Source organism: Ictidomys tridecemlineatus, chromosome 14 (assembly GCF_052094955.1).
Source record: "Ictidomys tridecemlineatus isolate mIctTri1 chromosome 14, mIctTri1.hap1, whole genome shotgun sequence".
Lineage (NCBI taxonomy): Eukaryota > Metazoa > Chordata > Mammalia > Rodentia > Sciuridae > Ictidomys > Ictidomys tridecemlineatus.
The window spans coordinates 33494947-33513184 of NC_135490.1; the positions used below are offsets into that span (position 1 = coordinate 33494947).

Here is an 18238-nt window from a genome sequence, read left to right on the forward strand (position 1 = left end):
TCTCCATGACACTCTCCTCCCCTCTCAGATGAGAGGGATACTGACTTATGGAATGACATCAGACGTCACTTTCTTTCACGATACTTTTCAAAACTCTCCTGTTTTTCTCTCCTGCTTGTCAGGAGAAGCAGCCAGAGTACATTTGGAGATGGAGTGTGATTCTGTCATTTCTTCTCCTCTCTGAGCCCCAGACCCACAGACTCAACACCTCAAGGTCAACTCGGAGGCAAGGTTCTTTTCCTTCCAAACTGAACCTCTTTCAGTTTTCCCAATTTCAGCACAGAACTATCATCCACATAGTTCTGTAAACCAGAAATCAAGTGTCCTACCTTTCACTGCCCAATCCCTTAATCCCCAAACCAATCCATCACCAGGTCCTGGCAAATTAATTCCTAAATATGTCTCCAATCCAGTCTCATATCTGCTAGGACCTTAACACATGGCAGGCCTAGAAGATCAGCAATCGGAGGCCCATTTCCGTCCCCCCTTACCTCCGTCTCACCACCCTCTCAGATGTTAACTCACATCATTTTCCAGGGAAACTTATAACAACCTCTCAGGTCAAACCAGACCCTTTATTATATGATGTCATAATATAATATACTTTTGACTATTATCCTTTCCATAATTGTACTTTTACATTTATTTGGGTAAGTGTTAGATTATTATCTGTCTCCATCTCTGTATGGTAAGTTCTCAGGAGGAGGGGTGCAGCGTGAGGGGAGCCTGTATCTGGTTTAGCTCAAGGTTATCTTCTGAGAGCTCATGGCCATGGTTTTGAGTCACACCCTTGAAAGATTTTTTTTTTTTACACAAATGGAGCACCACTTTTCATTTTTCTGATTGGGCTTGATATAGAGTCATACCATTCATGCAATCATATCCGTACATAGAGTAATAATGTCCATCTCATTCCACTATCTTCCTCCCCCCACTGCCTCCTCTCCCTTCCCTCCCCTCTGCCCTATCTAAAGTTCCTCCAAGATGTTTTGAGAATAGATTGGTCATGATTTATAAAGAACAGAAATTCATTCCTGGATTTCTCTTCAAGACTTTCTAGTCAACATAATGGACACTGCTGAGAGACTGTGAGCTCTTTTGACCAAGATACTCTTTTGCAAGAGGAGACTGGATGTGTTGGAGAAATCGCTTCTGCAGTCAGCAGTCTAGGGAGGCAGCACCGCCTCAATTTCTCTGCAGCAGAATTAGTTGATGCCTAGCAATCCTGCAGAAGGCTTTTGAAGATCTTTTTTGTTTTTCTTTTTAAGATAATCTCACACTTGAAATGTGAATTCATAATCTTTTCCTTGCTGACACAGACAGATAGCATCAGTGATGCAGAACTTGGCAAAGTTACTACCAAAGCAAATGATGCAGTGGGATTTCAACCTCAGGAATTTTACAGAATTTTGACCCAAGCCTGTCCTTGCCAGACAACATTAATTATAGCAGCTTAGGTTTGAAAGTTTGATGTTTTTTTTTTAAAAAACACATTGTACATCATATAAAAACAAAATTAATTAAATATCATAGGTATATGTGTGCTACTGTGTAAAAAATTACTTGTCAATCCTAATCATGATAGTGTCTTGCATTACATGAGCACAAAATATCAAATGTTGCATACGTTGGTGTATTTTATGGAATGGAGAACTGTAGGTTTTCTTTTTGAGGTGCTGGAGATCTAACATGTGTTTAGCAAGTGCTCTACCATTGAACTACATCCCCAGCCCTGAGAGTTCCCTAAAGAAGTTTTTAATTCACAAGTATTGGAACCAACCAAATATATAGTGAGTTTCCTTCTAGTTCTTACATAAGTCTCAAAGTCTAATATCAAACTGGTGATACTATTGAGAAGTATAATAGCTATTAAGATCTCTTTTTTGTCAAATATCTGCCTTACAAAAAATCCAGTACAAAGGTTTGGTGTCATGTGCACAGAGTTTGCAAAGACTTATGTATAATACTGGCTCATAGCTTTATATGATGGCTTTTGGGCTAAGTTTCCCTGTGCTTGAGAATATGGACCTAAGGTCAGCCTGATAGAAGCATAGCAAGGATCCGCTATTGCTGGAAAGAGGAAAAAGCTGTAGATGATCCATAATTCTTGACCAATAGCTAAGATGTGCCTCTTATTTGTCTCGATAAAGTCTCCTTGATTATAACCACCTGATCTTGATAGGAGATGAGTTGGATACCCACCTATTGACTTCTCACCCAGCCCACCTCTGGAAAATGATGGATGGAAGACAGATGGCAATGTGTGTTTCTCTCCATAGAGGGTGTCTTACTGGTCTCAATGCCTGTACAAGACAGGGCATATGAGTGGTTGCATCCAAGTCTTCCTAACTACTTGTCTGTAGGGAGTTAACACTCCAAAATGCATGATGAAAGATATAAAATTGGAAGATCAAAGAATTTAACCACAGACTCTTAAAAGGTAGCTGTTTTTAATCCCCACCCTCTTTTTGTGCTTTGTGAGAGGTGAGACAATAAACTTTAAAACTGCCAGCACTGATGGTCCAAGGTGCTCAAAATCTTTCCAGAGCAATTAATTAATTCACCAATTCCCTGATATCTCCTCCTTCCTCAAGGGCATCTTCTCTCGCTTTAAGTTGCTCTCCAGTTAAGAACTGAATATTTGAAGCTCTTCCTTTTGTCTCTCAAAAAAAAATTTCTTTTTTTCCTTCGACATCAAACTGGAAGCGTTGTACTGAAGAATAAAGTTAGTGAACAACACATACTTAGATCTTATCCTTTGGGTCCAAGTTATGCAGTTTAAGGCCTGGGATCATTTCCCAAGGTACATTTTTCCCTGTGTAGCTCAATGGTACCATTGGGTGGGGCTCTGAAGGGTCTGTTGACAATATTAAATGTCTCAAGATTTGAGGTGGGGCAGGCTGAACTCTTCACAACTGATTAATTTTTCAGTCTGCTGCTTTATCTACCTGACAGGAGGACTTGAACTACTGCCATTTCTAAATTGCACTTCTAAATATTGACTTAATGGCGAGACTCAGTGTCATAACACAGCTCGCTGGAGCAGTGAAGATTTCCCAGGCCTCATCTAGAGGTCTGTACAATGTCCTGTGGGGAATAGAGAAGGAAGAAGAGGATTGAAGAAAAAAATAAAACCAAGTCCTGTTGAGAAAAGATGCAACTGCTCTTGACTTCATCTTACAGAGACAAATGGGAACACTCACCAGGCAGGCTATTGGATGAGACTGGAGAGGACCAGGGCTGAGAGAGAAAGGACAGCAGTGACCATGGATCCCTCAGCCAATAGCCAATAAGTATGGAAGATTCCAGGGCAATGCTGGCTGGACTGTACAACACTCTCAGAGAGCCTTTACTTCTGTATCCAGTTTGAAGGCCTAGACCACATCCAAGGAACAAAAGGCTCTTTATCGAGACTTCGTTTTTATCGAGACTTCAACATGGGGTATTGGTGGAGGGAGGTTATTGGAAAGGGGATCTTTAGGAGATGAAGAACTTAAGTTTCAAGGTAAAGTGAAACTAACCAGATATGGAAGGTGGCCCTTATGGTTTTGTAGAGATATTCATCTTGTTGTTCTTAGACTGGTTTTAAGGTGGTCCCTAAGGTCATATGTCCAACTTATTCTCTCTCCTATGCCTATGCTGGTGGCCTCTTGTATTTGTGAATAATCATGCTTCTGAGAATGATCTCACAGGTGCAGCAAAATCTTTTGATTTTAGACCTCATCACAATGGGCTTGACCATGAACTTAATCTCTGGTTAAGTCTCATATAAGAATGGCCCATGCATTTATTGGCTTCCTTCATATCCAATTCCTTGAAAAATTAAGTCTCCATTTGAGATAAGAAAGTCCTCCTAAATCTTTCCCTTTCTCAAAAGCTTCTCATGTCAGCCCAGGTGACTGCTATGGGTAGAATCCCAGGTGTCCCCCAGAAACTATCTTCACTGGCAAAGCAAGCCTGTGTTTGTCCTTCTGCCCAGTTTTAGCTTTCCACAGCCGGCTCCAGCTTCATGAGCCCACCTATGGATGCCTGTCACTGCTCTGTGGCAGCTTCAAGATTCCCACCACATGGGCTGGGAATGTGGCTCAAGCGGTAGCGCGCTCGCCTGGCATGCGTGCGGCCCGGGTTCGATCCTCAGCACCACATACAAAAACAAAGATGTTGTGTCCGCCCATAACTAAAAAATAAATATTAAAAAAATTCTCTCTCTTTCTCTCTCTCTCTCTCTCTCTCTCTCTCTCTCTCTCTCTCTCTCTTTAAAAAAAAAAAAGATTCCCACCACACCCTGGTGGTGGGGCTGCTTTCTGTGGTCTCCATCTGTCTGTGTTCTGTGCTCCTCCCGGAGCTGGCACACCCTTGAGTGTCCTGAGCAGTTCTCGGGCGTCCACCTCCAGACAGCATCCTCCAAACACCTGCTGAAGGCCCACACCCTTAGTGTGGGCCATCTGTGATTCAGCCTGTGCTTACTCATTCTTTGTACCACACTCTCCTATCCCTGCCAGCTAGCCTTCCCCATAATCAGTCACACTCCACCCTCTCCCCAAAACCACCACACTCCTACAATTCTTTCAGCTGATGCTGTCCTCTGACCCAAGCAAGTGAGATGCCATCAGCTATTCTTCCCCTCTCCTATCAAGCTGCTTTTTATTTATGCCTTAATTTCTTCTAAGCCTCCCTTGATAACTTTGCCCATAATGGAAGTATTACAGCATTAAGAATTAGGTAAAAGTGTCCACAGCCATGTGCATGGAAAAGTCCAATGACGTACCAAAAGAGTGAATCCCACCACTGGGAAGATGACCATGAGTTGATTATTTTGTTAGTGCTAAATCCTCTCATCCTTAATAAAAGGTGAAGGATGAGAGAATCCCAAGAACTTCTCACAGTAGCCAACGTAGTTTTCATGACCACTTACCTCATTGCAGTAAAATAATTTAGAATAACTTAGTCTCCTAATGATTTAAGATGTGCAGGAGGAGTCTTAACACAAAGGGACTTCATTTAATGCACTAACAAGAAGTTGTGAACGGTTTGAATTCTCCTTTCTGGGTTGTAGGGGACTTCAAACATCTTTTTTAGAAATGGTTCACCAAGTTATTTTGTTAAGGTCAATGAGACAATAATCAATCTCTCCTATATATCCAAAATTTTGCAAGTGAAAAATAGCTATAATATATTGAAGCAGTACTACTGAACCAAAGGAATCAGAAAATGACATTGTGTCTGGTCTAATGTTTGAAAGTACAAAAACAAAATTTAACCAAATGTGCTTATAAGATACATTTTATAAGTAAACATCTCATTTTTCAAACCATGGCTTTGTTCTCCAACAAGAAGACTGTAATGCTTTCCCTCAGAAACTCAATGGTGTTTTGATTTGGAAGATAGGTAAGATCTAAAGATCAACACTCTCACCTGGCCAGTAGTACATGTAGACCTTCCTTTTGGCCTTAATCAGAGTGACCCACAGAGGTTCTGATCCATTCCACCAAAGAGGCATCAGGCTGTCTCTGTTGACACCGATGTCAAATGACTTGTTGGTTTTGGGATCCCACATGTAATTCCCAGTCATTTGATGGACCTCACAATGGCGCCCTACATTAATGAGAAGGCAAAGCTGTCAGTTAATCATTCTGGGTCTTTTCATTTTTATCGTTGTTTCTTGTTATAAAAGCTACCCCTGCTCATTGAGAAAATACAGAGTAGCATAATAATTGGCTTTGATTTTTTTTTAAATTATAGATACTTTTTCTTAGACTATGCCATAAAGGCAAATAATCCCGTGACTTTCCCACTAATCGACTGAGGGTGGGGTCACTTTGAGTGAAGCTAACCTGTCAAGTCTGAGCTGTTTGAAATCACACCGAGGACCCTGTGTGTTGAGTTTGGCCTTCTGTTCATGACTAGACTCTAAATCTGAATCAGTGTAGAAACAGATTCCTGTGAGACTTGGGTTAGGTTCTCATTCCAGAGCTTTTCCTGTCTCCCTTCCACACCCCTCCCACAAGATCAGCGATCTTTCTCCTTTCTTGGATAAGAGGAGTTATTTCTTCAGTGCTGAACAATCATACAACCTATGACATTTGGAACAGAAGAGTAAAAAATAGATTCAACTTTGGAAAACAAAGCAAGAAAACAGCCCTCCAAATGGAGTGTTCTATAGAAATGAGGGTTGGTCCTGCTGGGCACCCTCAGTCCCAGAAGAGAAGCCAGAAGTGAAAGACGCAAGCACTTGGACTCTTTTGAAACATTAGGCTTAAATTATTTATTTTGGAGCAATCTGTTACATCTTTAAAGTAAAAATAACACAAACATTGGCAAGTGCATCAAAAATTGCTGCAATTTTAGTGAGCATCATTTGGCACCAGGATGAAACACGCTCCCCAAGCTCCCTAACTATGCTTAATCAAAGTGGCTTTTTTTATTTGTTTGCTGTTGTTGTTTCTTCTTGCCCCCCCCTTTATTTTTAAACAAAAATAACAACCACAAAACTACAATTTTGAAAATCTGTACACCAAAAATAACATAAAGGAAAAACATTTTATTTCATCACAGAAAGCAAGTCACTCCACAAACCATGCTTTGAATGCAAAGCCCAAAGATCCAAACAAAATGGTTTTTACCCAAAACTGTAGCTGTGGTAGGTAAAGAGATTCAAATCTGAATAAACCGTCCCTATTTTCAAGTGGCTTGTGATTTAACGCTCAAGAGACAATCTTCTGCATAAGAGATAGGCCTCCTGAGACCTAGGAAGCAGACCAGGTTGAAGCCTTAACCTGAGAATCAGGGTCATCCTCATCCATGTTGCTGAGGATAACTTCTAGTATGTTCTAATTTACTCATTAAGTGCAGACATATTTCTTACTGGTTCAGCTCTGTTATCATTTTTAGTATTTGAGAGTCTAATAATGTTAAGGAAGCCCCTCTCATGGGTAAGGGTTCTTACTGATGTCTTTTATCCACCATAATACACTCCATATCAAAAACTTTTATCATCCTAATGATGCCTCCTCACCTCTCACAGGGCAAGGCAATCATGAGAATATCCATTGGAAAATGTCTCCTTCCAATGTCATTCCCTGTAGGTGCTCTCTGTCGTCCTCCCAAGTGCAGGGAGGGTACATCTCACCGGGAGCTGCTGTGCACAGAAACTTAAAGGATGCAAAGTTGGAAGTGGTAGAAAAGCATTACAGAGGTCAGTGACCAAAGAAGAGTCCTAAATAAACCAGCAGCAGAAGACTTGAAGGACAAGACATGGGAACCATGGGGAGGGAAAACCAGTGGGAGAGATAGAGTCATCTCTGCTTTCAAGTCTGAACTCTTTGGACCATTTTAGGTGACAGAGATGAAACCCAAATAAAAGTGGGGGCCTTGTGTGATAGAGTTTTTCACAAAGTGCTACATTCAAAGAAGGCGAAACCAACCAAAAATAATTGCTAAAGGACTTATAGATCTCTAAAACCCCACACGATATCATTTGGGAAAATGTTCCTCTTCTTTTCAATCTTCTGCTCGGCACTCTGAACCCCCAAGTATCCAAACTCTCTTGCTCTTTAGGTAAAAATGAGGAGCCTCCCGTGAATCATAGAACTGTTTATGAATAGATTGCGTTTGCATGTGGATTGGGGGAGAAAGGGAGAGAACATTCTCCTGGAGAATTTTTGTAGGGTGAAGTCTTTCTTTCAATAAGAAAGCCACCTCAGACTCCTCTGAGGGAGTTGGTTTCTTCTTGTGGATTGGCCTTGAGTTGAAACAGGAGGGTGCATTCTTCAAAGGCTGGATCACAGATGCTGTCCCTGTCCCACGGGGCATCCCTTTGTTCTGGAAGCCAGTAGAAAGCTTCATGCCTCTCATCCCATCTGCCCCCAGTGTCTCTTCCAACTGAACTGACCTTCCTTCCATGAATATAGTGAGGTTGGCAGTTTGTGTCTGTAACAGTCTAAGCCTGCTCTTAGGCAGACTGGTTTACACACACACACACACACACACACACACATACACACCCCGGGTAGAAGTGATGACTGAAAGAACAGAACAGAACAAAACAAAACACAATGTACTCGCTTCTGCAGCCCACAAGCACTCATCTCCATATTCCTGCCTGACCCATATCTATTTTTGTACAACTGCAACTCTTGATTTTTCTGTGGTTTTTGCTTTCCAAACAGAGCTTTGCTATAGTTTGTTTATTTGGACCCTCGGCTCCAGGCTTTAGTAGACACTTTTCCAGACTTCCTCACGAAGCACAAATTTCAGGTGGGTTTTCAGGTATGATGTAAGGAACGTCTATTTCTGTTCCTCCTCCAGGACAACTCTGTAGGCCTTTAACATCTGTGCTTGCCTTTCACTAAGGGGTTCACAGAATAACTCCCACACCTAGAACAGGTGTGTGAAAAAAAAAGCAGGAAATGATGCTTTCATTTTTTTACTCCCCAAAGTCTTATTCGAGTGTGTTCTGATGTAATGCCCCTCACCAGAAGTTTTTAGCAAGTGTGCATAATCCTCTGCACCATGTTATATTCCAAAGCAGTCTGTCTTTCCATCCCATGAGAAAGCAGAGGATCATTTTATCTATAACTGATGGTCATAAAGACTTCCCTAAGATGAATCAGACTCCTTTGAACCCCCTCCTTGACTAGATCTGACCTTGGGCTTCCCTCTCTGACCTTGTGGAGTTCAGTTTGAGCAAGAATCCCGATAAGTCAGCTTAGGGAAAATCCTCCACCATCAGGTTCTGACTACCCTCAATCTTATTGCCCACCTGCCTCCAGCAAGAAGTCCCCCACCCCCATCATGCTCCTTGGCTATACATCCCCACTCTTCCTTATTTGTTTTTTGGAATCTAGTCCAATTTCTCTTCCCACTACAAGATCCCATTTTGCAGTGGGTTCCTAGAGCTATCACAATGAATTCCCCTTGAGTAGAGTCTGATTTATCATCTTTAACAAGAATCATAAATAATTTTCCTTTATTTATTTCCTTTTCATGTCTTTCAGCTTTTCTCGTTATTTTTATGTAATGTGTTAATTCCTTTTGTAGTTTATTTCTTCATTTATTTTTTTTTATTTTTAAATTTCATTCAACATGCATCCTATGGCTTGGGTAGGGTGAGTCCTCCAAATGTTGATATACTGGAATCTGGGTCCCCAGTGTGGAGGTGTTGGGAGGTAGTGGAACCTTTAAAAAATGAGGTCAAGTGGGAGGTCATGAGGCCATAGGGCACCACCCTTGGAAGGGAATAATGTGGTTCTCCCAGGACCAGTTAGTTCTTGAGAGGACAGATGATTATAAAGTGAGATCACCCCACATGATTGGCCCCTTCCACATAAGGCTCTTTCACTTTCTGCTTCTCCACCACGTTGTGATGCCATCAGGAGTCTTTTATCAGAATGCTGGTGCCAAGTTAGACCTTGTATCACCAGAATCATGAGCCAAATACACCTCTTTATAAGTTCTGCAGCCTTGGGTATTTTGTTACTGTAACGAAAAATGACTGAATACAGTGAAGTTATTAAGTCATTCACATGCTAGGCAGATAAAGATCAAAAGATTTGGTCTTTGTGTTTGACTAGTTGCAGCCTGGTATGGACAACGATATGGCATAGTGGTTTGGGAAACAGACCTTGGAGTCAGACTGCACAGGTTCCAGGATAAGCCCTTCTGTTTACTATCTGCCTGATCTTGGTCAAGTAGCTTGGACGCTCTAAAACTTCAATTTCCTTATCTGAGTAATGGTCATGATAACAGTTACTGTGAAACATACAGATAAGCAGCCCTCCCTTGCATGGTACTATGGGACCGTAAAAATGACCCTGCAAACCATGCAAAGTTATCGTAATAATCAGTGGGGGAAATTACAATTGTTCCATGACCATTAAAATTTTTTATAAAACTATTTAAAGTTCTCTGTCAGCTACAACTGTATAGGGAGATGAAGAAAACAATAATATGATCATTTACTAGTGTATTGTAATTTAAAATATTAGAAACATTGAGAATTAATGAGTCAGGGTTAGGGTTAGAAAAAAAAAACTTAGAAAAGATGATTTGAACAGCACTTGCTTGTCCTCCGAAATGGTTAACAGAAGTGGACTTTTTCCCTACACATTGGTGAATTGAATTGTTCTACCCTTACCTAAACACTTTTCATCCTCTGGGTTCTCCATGTCATGAAATACCCTCAAGAGTTCCTTAATGTGAAGCTTTTGCTGGTGTCACCTCCTCAGGGACGTGTTCCTCCTTCATGGCATAACCCCTTTCCTCATTTCTGTGGTTTGAATTTGGTTTGTCCTCCTAAGGTCCCTGGGCTAGAAGCTTGATCCTCAGAGCAGCTCTGTGCAGATGGCGGGAGCTTTAAGTGACAGGGCCTATGGAGGGTGATTAGGTCACATGGCTCCACCCCCGTGAAAGGATCGACGCTCTCATGGAAGTGGGTCAGGTCTGCCGTGACTAGATTAGTTCTCATAAGGACACATTGTTGGGCTGAGGTTGTAGCTCAGTGGTAGAGCACTTGTCTAGCATGTGTGAGGCACTGGGTTCGATCCTCAGCACCAAATAAAAATAAATAAAATAAAGGTATTATGTCCATTTACCACTAACAATATTAAAAATAAGGAGCAAGTTGTTATAAAATGAGGTTATTCCATCCCTTGGCCTCTTTTACATGCAGCTATATCCCTTTCCATCTCTCTACTATATTTTGATGTAGCCAGGGAGCCCACCAGAACTAAAAAAAAATAAAGGATGATTTTCATGGCAACAATTGGGGTTGCCACCTCCAGCCACCAGATTCAGAAACTAAATAGACCTCTTTATGAGTTGTCCAGCCTTAGCTATTTTGTTATAGCAGCACAAAAGGGACTAAGACATTCATTTGCATCAATAAGTTCACCTTTACAAGGTTCTTCTGGGTACATGTTTAAAGCTTCTCAGAGGATGCCAATGTCAACATTCACATGGCCAATTATTTCTTCTATGATTCCATTTACATTTTATTCAAACCCTGCAAAGTTATTTTCCAGTGAAGTTAAAGTTTCTGCCCCCTTCACACCTAGCCCTTACTATTACTTTCTGTCATGATGCTTGCTTGAATATTTTCAGTTGGCCTGTTCCATGTCATATTTTTTCCAAAGCTCAATTTAAAAAAAAAAAAAAGTATAACCTTCCATTCTGGATCATTACCCTGTCCAAAAGTACATCTAAAACAATCAGCTTTTTAAAAAAATTAAGATAATTTCTTGGCCCACTTGCTGGATTATTGAAATTGTTTTTATAGTAAAAGGCTAATTTTCACATATTCTTTCAAGTGCCCAAGGGAACCATGGTGACCAGGTGTGTTATCCAACAATAGTAATGCATTCAAGTGAAATTATATGCTTTTTATCGTTGAAAATAAGGAGGCAACACAACTACATGCTTCACTGTCTGTGCAAGAGGAACAATCAATCACCAGCCAACTTTGAAAGAAGGGATGGAATTGGTCACTAATCATGATGCACATTTTTCATGATATAGTTATGGATAGATCAAGGAGCTAGCAGTGAGATTTACTAATCAGTAGAAGAGGAAGACTGAGAGCAATGCAAAGAACTTTGAATTGAATCATAGACATCCCAGCTCTTTCAGTTATCCCAGCAGAACTTTCTTCTAGGCCCCTCTTTCTACAGCCATTCATATCTTCTCCATCCTCTCCTTCTCAAAGCCATTCAACTTTCCAGAATTCCTACTTAACTCCTAAGTTTACATAGCTTTAAGAAATCTGAACACCAAACGAAAAGGAAGGAAAGAAGGAAAAAAAAATGAAAGAGAATGTGTTTCCTTAAACAGGAAATATTCATTTAGAGGGACACTATAGTTACAGTGGCACATTTATTTTAAGGAGAAAAGGAATAGAAAGGATTAAGAAAATACACAGAATTCCCAGTTAAATTGGGATTTCAAATAAACAATGAATTTTTAGACTCTAAGTATATACCAAATATTCCATGGGATATACTTATGCTACAATTTATTTGTTGCTTACCTGAAATTTAACCAGATTTTAACCAGATGTTAAATTTAACCAGATGTTCAGTATTTACCTGGAAACCCAATTGTTGGCATGAAAATCATCCCTTATGTTTTTCCTAATTCACAATAACACTAAATGTGAGAAGTGGCACAAGGAGCCACATACAAGATACAGTGGGATGTGGAATAAAGAGCAGTTGAAACCTCTGGGAGGTAAGGGAGGACTTCCCAGAGGAGCTGCAACTTGACAGGTAAGTGGGGTTTCCCGGGTACTACAGTCAGAGGTAATGGCATCTGCAAAGAGACAGGGGATTCCAGGGTGGGCAAAGTATAAGTTTATGTGTGCAAAATATAGTTTCACTTTTCATCATGGATGCTCTTAGCACTATACTGCCCTGGCACAACTCAGGTGAGTCCTAGCTTGACTCTGTCAAGGTCCTGGCAAAGAACAGATGAGCCAGCTTAATTAAGGAGCTATGTACTAAGGTGTAGGCAGGGCTGACAGGAGCCAGTACCACCCACCACTCCCTTCCCCCCAGGGGTAAGAGCAAGGGGAGGAGTGTGGCCAGCAGGGACCCTCCTCCACCCATCAGGATCCACCTCCTGAGCTCTAGGCAGGCTGCAGAAGGTGGGGAAAGGCCCCCAGGCAGACAGAGGACACCCAGCACGCAGGCAGCCAAAGAAAATCCCAGACATGGATTCTTTACAAAAATCATTAATCACCTGGGTAGGGGTCCTTAACTAAATATCAGAGTACACTTGAACTGAGTGTCCCCTGAATGGGGACTTTTAAATTGTTATGGTATTACACACATCTGAGAAATGGAGGATACCCCATATATATATATATATATATCAATGGAGGGTCAATTGAGATGATCTATAGTGGCCTAATTCTACATCACGATTCTTATGCCAATCACTTCACTTGATCTCATCACATAAGCAGTGTATCACCTCACATCATCACAAGAAGAAGAAGGGTCAGAACAGTGCAATAGGTATTTTGAGGAACCCATTCACATAACTTTTATTATAGTTGTCCTTTTTTGTCATAATTGTTTTTATTAATTATTATTGTTAATCTCTCACTGCATCTAGATTATAAATTAACTTTTATCATAAGTATATGTTCAGGAAAAGTCATATCATTGTATTTTTCAATCATTGTTAATGATTATGGGCATCCACTGGGGGTCTCGAACATGTCCTCCAAGGAAATTCTCAGCATTTAAGAAGCTCACGGAAAAAGGGAGCCATCATAGTTGTTACGTATACTAATGCAGTCTGCAGAGCAGACACTCCCAAAGACAGGAGGAATCGGGGGACAAGGTGGTAATATCCCAAGGGAGGAGCCTACTCAGGAAGCACTTTGGGTAATCCATGCATGGATCAGAGGCTGAATTAGACCCCAAAAGGGTGAAAGAATAGTCATCCATCCTCAGCCACCTGAACTAGGTACTTCACGTTTGCACTGTCATCTTAAGCATAACACTGGGATTTGTCCTCTTTGTAGGCAGAAGAAGAAAGGGTCTAAGTGGCTGAGTGATGAGGCCAGGACCATGGAGCTAGTAGAGGGCAGAGCCACCAAGCAGATCTGGGTCTCTCTCTGACTCAGCCTCCATACCCTTGCCAGCACTTGCACCTGCTGCCATCACAGGATCTCGCCAGGCCTTGGTCATTTTAATAGCAATCATATCATAAGTCAGGCCTAATTCTGAGACTCTCAGCAAAGTGACCTCATAGAAGTACACAGATCTCCAGAATGCCAGCTATACTCTTAGCTCTTGCTAACAGTGATCATGCATGATATGACCACAGATATCTCTGCAGGAGAGATGGCAGTCAGACAAAGGTAACATGTAGCTACCGCTCCTTCTTTCTGGAAAGAGTTCAGCTGTGTAAAGAGAGGCTCTAAGAGTTCTGAAATCTTGGATCTCAAGTTAATGGGTGCATTTTAGAGACTGAACATATGTATGTTAACTCAAACTGACATGGCTCCAAGAAATATCTTGGTACACCCAAATTGGAGTCAGGCAGCCTGAGAATGTTAAACAAGTCAGACTTCGACACTACCAGACTCCTCTTAGTACTTTCCCTTGAGCGTTTGAAACATCTGAGGATTAGTTTAACCCCTGTTTTGATAAGTGAACTTCCAAACAATTACTTTCTACTCAAGAGATGTGAAAGAATTAGTAAAACATTGCTCAATGTATCTAACTTACAAATTGGAGTCTGTTTTGCAGATGAACTCTGTTGGGAAATACATTTTATTTTCTTATATTTCTTTTTTTATTTTCTTAACTTGTTCAAATGTGGATTTTGGTGTGTGGAAGAAGTGGTTTCAAATGAAAGATGCAAGATTAAATTGAAAGAAAAAGCTCACAATTTGCACATCTTTAAAAGCAACTACTGATGTATGTGCCAGACACAGTCATGTTTAGACTCTGAGTCACAAATATTGCAAGACCGAGGTAACAGGCTTTGATTATAGTGTGAAGTGGAGGGAGTGCAGCAAAAATAACCCCAAAATGTTAAAAGGGGACATATTTTTGATTAGAGACTTTAATGCTCATAATTTTGAGGTCATTGGACTTAAAAAAATTTTTTTTAAGTTTTATTTTTCTGCAGCACCTACTAGCCGGGTGCAATTCCTTAACACCTAGAATACAGGAAAAGAAGCAAAAATCACTCCCCTGAATAAGGACAAAAAGATAAGTTTTGATTTGAGCTACTTTACTTTTGGAAAGCTCACTTCTGTCAAAGCTCAAAGAAGTTTCCAGATAATCTGATCCATCCTCACCTCAGTGCAAAGTTGAAGAAGAATTAATGAGTATATGTAAAATGGAATTTCTTTAGAGACACATCCCATCTTACTGAGTTCTTTTGGGGGGCTTTTTGAAAGATGGTAGATGTCTGGAAGGAGAAATTTCTTATTCTGAGTGTTTCTCTGTGCAAACATGGAATTTAGTTAACACTGGAGGCACCTCGGTCCTCCTGCTGTCATGAAGCTTCCGTCTCCCCCCATACACACACTCTCACACAGGGACATCAGGTTGGCTGTGGGCCTCATGCTAATGTTGTTGGTGACTGGCAAAAAACCACATAAACAACCAACCAGGCTCCAGCCCCTGCACTACTGGCTGGCCGCAGCTAGGGGGAGCCCCTTTGCCATTCTCTTCCCATAAAGTCACTCAGAACTGGAGTTCTCTTCACACCAAGGGCAGAAGGACTGTTGGAGTCCTCCTCCTTGTGACCAAGGCAAGAGGTGGGTAAGAATAGGGAGTTTAATTCTGTAGAAAAGAAGTGCAATTGGGTCTTGGATCCAAGCCACATTCTCCAACCAAGATTTTCAAGTGCTGTAGAATCTGGAATGCCAACGGGTGATCTAACAGAAGGGACCAGATACCAAATGGTAGATCCCACAAATGGCAGAAATTGGTAGAGAATGACCAACCCCAGCAGTGTAGGAGTGTGGAGAAACAGCAACTTCAGGGCTGCATCCAGTGTGAACCAACCAATAGACCCAAACTCCCCTCTCCTTTGTTTTGATAAGAAGTGGAAGAAAGCACACAGTGCATCCCCATTCTCCTTCTCCTTTCCTGTTTTAGCTTGTAAACAGCAGAACTTCACTTCTCACAGGAAGGTTGGGGAGTCCAAAGTCAAGGAACAACAGATTCACCATCTGATGAGGGTTTGTGTCCTCACAGGCAAATTTGTCACTTCAAGTTCACATGGGGGAAGGGGCAAGAGGTCTCTCTCCAGTCTTTTTTGTAAGGACACTGATCCTATTTATGAGGATTTGGTCCTCCAGACTTCACCTCCAACCAAAGGCTTCACCTCCTGTCACCATGAACTGGGATATGGACATTTTGAAGACATATAAATATTCAGACTCTAGCACTTGTTCACATTTAGTGCCTTTTTAAATTATTATTTTAAGCATCCTAAAATCTCACTGTGAGATTGAGTGTCCCCTCGGGTTGTTGTTGTTGTTTGGTTGTTTTTTGTGTGTGTGTGTGTGTGTGTGCTTATTTGCCATTGGTATCCAGATTGGCATGACCAGAACGGTGCTTCGTCTTGGTTAGCTAGTTGCTAATTGTTAGTTAATTGTCACTACAGAAGCAAGACACTGCCCAGTTCACTGGGAATCATGAAGCTTTTCAATTTGGCAGAGGTGGGGAGACAACATTCATATATTTGGGGGCTTTTTTGTTGTTTTTCCTTCAGCTGGAAGGATAATTCTGGGAATCTGAAGGCAAATTTCTTCATCACTGGAAAATCTATGGATTATTTAGTTTTTAATATTTTTTTTTCTAACATAAACATGTAGAGCTTTAATTGTTGTTCCAGTTACTGCTGCACCTTATATATTTTTAAAGAAAACTCATTTTTGTCAGTGTGGTTGGTTCTGGTTGTCGTTACTAGAATGTGTGATGTAGGTATGATGCTGGCCTGAGTTCATAGGCTTGGGCTAGAAGTACCCATAAGGTGAGACCAGCCTCCCAAGGCATGAGAATTAATTATATTACTGTAGATAACATTGTCACTGCGGCCACAGCCACATGCCCCAATCAATGATCAGTAGCAATCAGCACGTAAATGGATGTACTTGGAGTAGACACAGCACTTCCCTTAATGATTTGTGTATATCATTCTCCTTGGGTGCTCTCAGCATACGTAAAATGTGTTGGAAGATAATTTGCCTCAGGGATGAAAAAGTAACCCAAATGAGCACTTCATCACTTTGCTAGGTGTGAGAAGTATCTTTTTGATGTACTGATAGTTTCCCAGTCGAAGCAGTAGACACCACTGGAAAAGGTAAAGCTTTTTGAGTTAAAAAATAGAAGCATCAGGTAAAATGAGAACTGGCAGGATTTCAGGACCTGTGAGAAGCATGCGGCCCAGTAGAACAAATACATTTTAAAAATATTTTTTAGTTGTTGATGGACTTTATTTTATTTATTTGTATGTGGAGCTGAGAATCGAACCCAGGGCCTCACACATGCTAGGTAAGTGCTCTACCACTGAGCCACAACCCCAGCCCCATAGTAAAGCAAATATTGAAGCCCAATATTTGGGCATTGAAATTCTATCCCTGCCATTCACCAGCGCTCAGTTTCCTCATTTGAGAAAGGTTTTTTATTTTTTATTTTTTTAGGGTGCTGGGAATCAACCTCAGGCCTCACAGATGCTAGGTAAGCACTCTATCACTTAACTACACCTCCAACCCAGTTTTCCCACTCGAAAAATGACTGTCATCCTACCTTCCAGCTGGGTTAAATGATTTCAGGTAGGTGAAACCTTAGCATGGTGTCCGGGGGCATCACAATCCCTTGGAAATACACACCAACGTCGACATCCCCTTTAAAGGACAACCTTATCAAACAGTATGCACTTTTTGATGGTTTCTAGGGAGGATGAGGCTGGGCGGTGTATTTCTCACATGCTATTTACACACCATCTCCTAAGGCAAATTCTCAAATTCCCTTGTAGGAAAAGCAAAGAAGCACTACTCGGAATCTGCCTTGGTCAGGGGCAAGGAAGCTAGAAAGGTTGCAAAGGAGCACATCCTAGACCTAGAAGAAATTGACCTTAAGGTTCAGGACCATCCCATCGGGGAAGAGCCCTTCCTGAGCCTGGGACATGCCTGGCCTGCACTGCCCTCTACTGGCGATTAAAATAATCTCACCACTCGCAGCCTCTCCCTGGCGCGGGGCTGGGTCAACCTTGAGTCCAGGATGCATGTTTTCCCCCGTGTGAAGACTCCACAGGGATCCCAGAATTCTTAAGGGGGTTTGTGAATACGCTCAACATGTCAAGAATAAATACAGTGGCTGGGCCAGAGGCAGGCGGCGATGACATCAGAAAGGCCCCCTTTAGTCACAGCAGCAAACTGAACCCTCTCACCTGCAAAATGAGGATCCCTGGTCACGTCTGCACTGTACTCGTTTTGAGTGTCCTGTTGAGCTTGGACATCCTCATTCTCATACTCCACCCACCTCCATCCTAATCCTTGCTTTGTTTCCCATTTTTAGGGCTTTTGCTTCTTATTGGTATTATCCCTATTTATTATCCCTTTCCCCCCACATCCTCATTTCTCTTTGGGTTAACATCAGTGAATTTTTTTTTTTAAATACTCTGATTTGTAATTATCCACTGCAGCAGACATTTAACTTCTGGTACCCTTTTGCCCTTCTAAGAGCAGCTACTGCTGTTCCTTGGAAAT

General features: G+C 41.4%; 1 protein-coding gene across 2 annotated transcripts in view; it reads right to left on the reverse strand.

The window, feature by feature from the left end:
• Positions 1 to 18238, reverse strand: part of Enpp6 (ectonucleotide pyrophosphatase/phosphodiesterase 6) — a 107302-nt gene that overhangs the window by 57160 nt on the left and 31904 nt on the right. The window contains exon 2 of one of the 2 annotated variants that reach the window (XM_005329226.3): positions 5416 to 5595. The exons of the other annotated variant lie outside the window; for it this stretch is intronic. Within the exon in view, the coding sequence (XP_005329283.2) occupies positions 5416 to 5595 (180 nt within the window). The remainder of the gene's footprint in view (positions 1 to 5415; positions 5596 to 18238) is intronic. 2 annotated transcript variants of the gene reach the window in all.